This window comes from Impatiens glandulifera, chromosome 1 (assembly GCF_907164915.1).
Source record: "Impatiens glandulifera chromosome 1, dImpGla2.1, whole genome shotgun sequence".
Taxonomy (NCBI): Eukaryota; Viridiplantae; Streptophyta; class Magnoliopsida; order Ericales; family Balsaminaceae; genus Impatiens; species Impatiens glandulifera.
In genome coordinates this window covers 122,634,846-122,640,575 of record NC_061862.1, presented here as the reverse complement: position 1 = coordinate 122,640,575, position 5,730 = coordinate 122,634,846, and the positions used below count along the sequence as shown (strand labels likewise).

Sequence of the window (5,730 nt, the reverse complement as noted above, 5' to 3'; positions counted from 1 at the left end):
TTTATTATACAAGTGACCCTAAAAATTCCAACATATTTTATTTTATTAATTCATTATCCTTTTTAATTCTAAGAAATATAATATATTTTAAAACATATTTATATATTTTATTATTTAATTTATTCAATCGCTTTTATTACTTTCAAAAATAAATATAAAAATAAATAAACAAATTATATAAAAAGAGAAATATTAATAAAAATAAGTGAGACAAAATAAAAGAAAAATTGAATTTCATTCTTAATAAGTCATAATCATCCTCACATCTCCAATTATTGTAATTTTGCTATCATTTTCTTAATATATATATATATATATATAATTACAATGTCTAATATAATTATTTTTTATAATATATAAAAATATTTTTAATATAATTGTAATACAATTATTTATGTTGTATTACCCTGTTCCTAATTTTTAACAGAGTGATAGTAGAGAGAATTTGAAAGATAAACTAAGAAGGGAATAACATTAGACTATCCACAACAGAGTGTCAAACAAGGTATCAAATGAGTGTTAAAATAATATCAAATGGTGCAGCAGAGTATCAAAATTAAGTGTTAAAATATGAGTGTCAAATAATGTATCAAATGAGTATTAAAATAATATCAAATAGTACAGCAGAGTATCAAAATTAAGAGGTATGTATCAAATAGGGGTTAGAAAAATGTTAAATATGAAGAAAGATAGAAGAGAGAAGAAAGAAAAGAGATAGAAAATTTATTAATTTTTCAATTCTACGTCATTCCTCACATAAATTCTATCCGTCATTCCTCACCTAAATTCTATTTGTCATTCCTCACATAAATTCTCTCTCAATTATTTCTGTAAATTTATATTGATATATTGAGACTAAGTGCAGCCCCAAAATATTATTATTTATTAAAGTCTTATATGTTTAAATTATTTAAAACAGTAATTTCAAAAAAAATAGTAAATAATTTAAGTCTTTTCCTTTCAGATTTTTTACTATATTATTGACAAGTTGTTAAATGCAGAGGTAGGTAAATCGGTTGAGATAAAGATGAGATGAATTCTGCTATTTATTTCTTTCTGAGGAGGGTTTAAAGTTTAAACTTATTAAAGTGTTTTCCTATTTAGATGCAGAAGAGAAGTAGGCCATGAGACAATATGGTGGGAAACCTCCAATAATTCTCTCTCCACAATTACATCTATATATTCTTCCATCTGTCCACTGAATCTTTCTTCTTTCTATCTCCTTCAATCTTCACCAACAGCTCTCTCAAATTCAACTCTGACGTCATCCTCTCCATTCTGAATTTGCTCCATTTTCACTCTTCCTCTCGATCATCGATCAGATTTGTTTTCATTCTACTTCTCTACAAGCTCTAATTCTTAAATTTTGCCGTCATACTTTTGAATTTGTCAGGTCAATACCCTTTGTTCTAGGGTTTTCGTTACAGATAATTCCTTAACGCGCTGAATTACTTTTAGTTTTTGTCGGAACTGACTGAGATTTGCAAGCAGTTCTGTGTTTCCTTGTTCATGTCCATGGAGATGGATTTGAAGGAAGGAGAAGGAGGAGAGAATTCAAATATTCAGCTGGAAGCGATGGATGCTGGGAACTTCGTTAACAAGGAGACTTTTATGAGAGCTGATAAGATTGATTTCAAGAATTGGGATATACAGTTGGATAAACACTTGAGCCGTGTTTGGACTAAAGATAGGGAAGTTCCAACAAAGAAAGAGGAGTGGGAAATTGAATTGGCTAAATTGAATATCAAATATGTTATCGCCCATGGAACTTATGGAACTGTCTACCGTGGAGTTTATGATGGTCAAGAGGTTGCAGGTAATTCTACATAGCCAGCCATTCAAGTTAGTTCCTTGGTTAATAAATTGTTCTGCTATTAGTTCCTTTACTTTGCTGATGTTCCTGGCGATTGAGTTTACATATTGATTGATATACATGATATCAGAAGTTATAAGAATCTCACCATGACAATAGCTAGTGTTAACTTGGATTGCAAATGAGGCAATACTAATTCTGTGCATCTTTTAGCTAATTGTAAGTTTTGGGATTTTCATTATTTCATCAATATTTATGGACTTTCTCATGTAGATAATGATTATGAGATGCTTTCATCTCCAAATTAATGAGATTGGTGTAGATTGTCGCACCGGATGTTGTGAAATGTGTTGGATTGTCTTGGATCAAGATTTAGAAAAGGGGCTTTAGATAGATCGATTGCCAAAACCATTGTCCAAGGTCTTCATCTTTTTTTTTTCCTTCATTGTCTGGAATTATCTTCTCCTAGCTTGCTTTCCATGGTTTCTTAATTTCACTGCTAGAAGTTATGGGAATCTGATAATCTGAGCTTATTTGGGAACTGGTCTTTTGTCAATATCTTTGTCACAATCACGATTCCATTGGAAAATTGCCGAAGATAAAAGGAATTAAATATCATTTGGTAGGAGATTATACAATTTATTTTCTAGATCATCATCCAACTTTTATAGTGTAATTTTCTTATTTCATTTGATACAAAGTGTACAACAAAACAACCCAGTTTTTCAAAAAGTATAAAACAATCCAAATGTGTCAACATCCATTGTAAAAAAAAGTCAATCTTTTTTCTGGACTGTTTGTATTCCAATTCCTTTTTCACCATCCCAACCTTTTCTCATCAGTTATCTAACTATTTTCCTAACACTACAGTGAAGGTATTGGATTGGGGAGAGGATGGTATCGCCACTGCTGCTGAAACTGTAGCTCTCCGTGCATCATTTCGTCAAGAGGTTGCTGTTTGGCATAAGCTCGATCATCCAAATGTGACAAAGGTATTTAATGTGCCATTGGTTTCCCTTTTGATAATCATTCTTGTATTCTACTATGAGTTTACAGCTTCATTAAACAGAATTTATTTCTCTGCTTGCTGTTTACTTAATACAATAGTGTATGTTATATTACAGTTTGTTGGCGCTTCAATGGGTACATCAAATCTTAAGATCCCTTCGAACAACACTTCGAATGATGTTAATAATACTCTTCCTTCAAGAGCTTGTTGTGTTGTAGTGGAGTACCTTCCTGGTGGAACATTGAAGAAATACTTAATAAGGAATTCTAGAAAGAAGCTTCCCTTCAAAACTGTCATTCAACTCGCTTTGGACCTCTCTAGAGGGTGAGAATCAGGATTTATCTGTTTTTTTCAACAATTTTCTCCAATATTCTTGTTTAAGTCTTTCGCACTGGCTCGTGTTTGACATATTTGCATGCCTTTTATTATTATTATTTTTTCATTCTGCAGTTTGAACTATCTTCATTCTAAGAAGATAGTGCATCGCGACGTTAAGACAGAGAACATGTTGCTTGATTCCCAGAGAACACTTAAAATAGCTGATTTTGGCGTTGCACGAGTTGAGGCTCAAAACCCGAGGGACATGACTGGCGAAACCGGTACACTTGGCTATATGGCACCAGAGGTTTTTAAAAGAATTATTAATTTGCATTTTGTTTTTAAATAATTCATCCATATATAAAAATAAAATGTGGCTTGATATGTTTTGTAGGTGCTTGATGGAAAGCCTTACAATCATAAGTGCGATGTCTATAGCTTTGGAATTTGTCTTTGGGAAATTTATTGCTGTGACATGCCTTATCCTGACCTTAGCTTTGCTGAAGTATCTTCTGCGGTGGTTAGACAGGTAGGACATAGTACTACTGTTCTTGTTGTTCTAGTTTTAGTTATTTTTCCATCTCCATGCCCAAGAAGAAAGAATACCCGATTCAAATTTGAAACTCATCCCATTTGGAAACACCTTCAAACAAAATGAAGTTATGTTTAGAAACATTTTTCTTATATACTTATGGGTGTTTTTTTTTCCTTGAAGAGGTTAGTAAAACTTTTTGCCTACCCCCACTTCAATCAAAATGTTTTTAGTGGGATTCTGATACTATATCAATTCATGTATAGAAGAATAGTTTCCATTTAGAAAGAGATTAAAGAGAAAAATCCCAGCAGGGAGAGAGACAAGAAAGTCTATTTGTTTTTACTAAATAATCATAACCAGAAAATAACTACCAAATGATAAAATAACTATGTACTACAATAGTTTATTAGTAATATCTACATTTCACTTTAATAGAACATGATATACCTTAGTCTTTAAGTTCAAAGCTCTTCCTACATGTGAGCGGGTGCATAAACTTAGTTGGATAAGTGTTTTTGAATAAATTCCCATGTCAAATTGTTCGGAAAAAGATTCCCTTGTAACTCATTCTTTTTATTCTGTACTAGAATCTACGGCCAGAAATACCTCGATGTTGCCCAAGTTCATTTGCAAGCATCATGAGGAAATGTTGGGACGCAAGCCCTGACAAAAGGCTGGAGATGGACGAAGTTGTGCAATTGTTGGAAGCAATAGACACGAGCAAGGGTGGTGGCATGATTCCTGGTGGTGGAAAATCTAGTGCCTGTTTTTTCTGTTTTAGCAGTCGTCGTGGACCTTGATTGTTCTGATTAAGAAACTATTATTATTATTATTGTTGTTGTATAACTAATATTTGTTAATCCTTTATCAGCCCATCCACATGTGTACAATAGATTGTGGTGGGGAAGTGTGATTATTATTGTTTTGGGCACTTTTGAAGTTGAGATAGCTCAAGGAATATCAACAATTCTGATTGTATCTCTGTCCAAATAATAAAAATAAAATTCTCTTTTGGTTATTTACTCAACTGTGATTCCTATTTTGTTATATCTCACGTCTTAAAGGCAATAATAATACTTAGGCCTAAACTTTCATTGGATGATACAAATTACAAACATCTCTCCGGATATATGTAACGACTAGGTCTTGTCTCTATTCAGGGATGGAACAGGGGTGGCTTGAAAAAAAAAAATTTAATTGGACTTAAAATAATAATAACGAGAAAATTTTGAAAAAATCAATTATATAAAAGTAAAATTTTATTATTTTTTTTAAGAAATAATTAATTATATTAATTTTTTTAAAGAAATTAAGGGTAATTTTATATTTTTACCGTAAAAAAAAAATATATATATATATATATAAATATATATATATATATATATATATATATATATATATATTTTTCGGGGTGGGCTGAATATAGATTCGTCCCTGTCTCCCTTGCGTAAATGAAAAGAGAAAGGAAGGCCGCGTTAATTGAAATATATTTTTCTAATTGACTTTAATTCAATTCTGAAATAATTAATTTAAAATTTAATAACCTTAATCAAACTAGTCAAAAACTTGCACATAAAATCGAAAAACATAAAGAAAAATTAATTTTATAAAAAAAATATCAGACAAAATTTTCATGTACACAAAAGATAGATAAACTAGAACTAATATGAAAGAAAGAAATTTCAATTTTCAATTTTTATTTTTGGTCAATTATATATTTCATAGTGAATTCCATGTCAATTCATTTATTTGCCAAAGTTGATTTCAATTTAAATTATTTATATTTTTGGTATAATTATAATAAATTCTTAATATATACTCATATAATTAAAATTATTTTTCCTAAAAAAATAATCGCATATATTAACATTCTTATTAAAATTTAATACATATAATTTAAAATTTCTAAAATATATATTCACATATGGAAAAAAATGATTGTTATAATTATGATATAAACTCAACAAATTTTAGATAGTTAAATCATAAACATATCCATTCATATTTCATTATCAACATCAAGATCCACTTTATATATAAAATGTGTGATAAAAA

The 5,730-nt window shown here is 30.1% G+C and overlaps 1 protein-coding gene across 1 annotated transcript; it reads left to right on the top strand.

Moving 5' to 3' along the window:
- Positions 1-1,165: 1,165 nt before the first annotated feature.
- Positions 1,166-4,693, top strand: LOC124919690 (serine/threonine-protein kinase STY13-like). The gene is made up of 6 exons (XM_047460005.1): positions 1,166-1,816; positions 2,684-2,805; positions 2,938-3,146; positions 3,273-3,447; positions 3,535-3,669; positions 4,263-4,693. Exons 1-6 carry the CDS (start codon positions 1,510-1,512, stop codon positions 4,473-4,475), a joined length of 1,161 nt encoding a protein of 386 aa, XP_047315961.1. The 5' UTR covers positions 1,166-1,509; the 3' UTR covers positions 4,476-4,693.
- Positions 4,694-5,730: the final 1,037 nt, after the last annotated feature.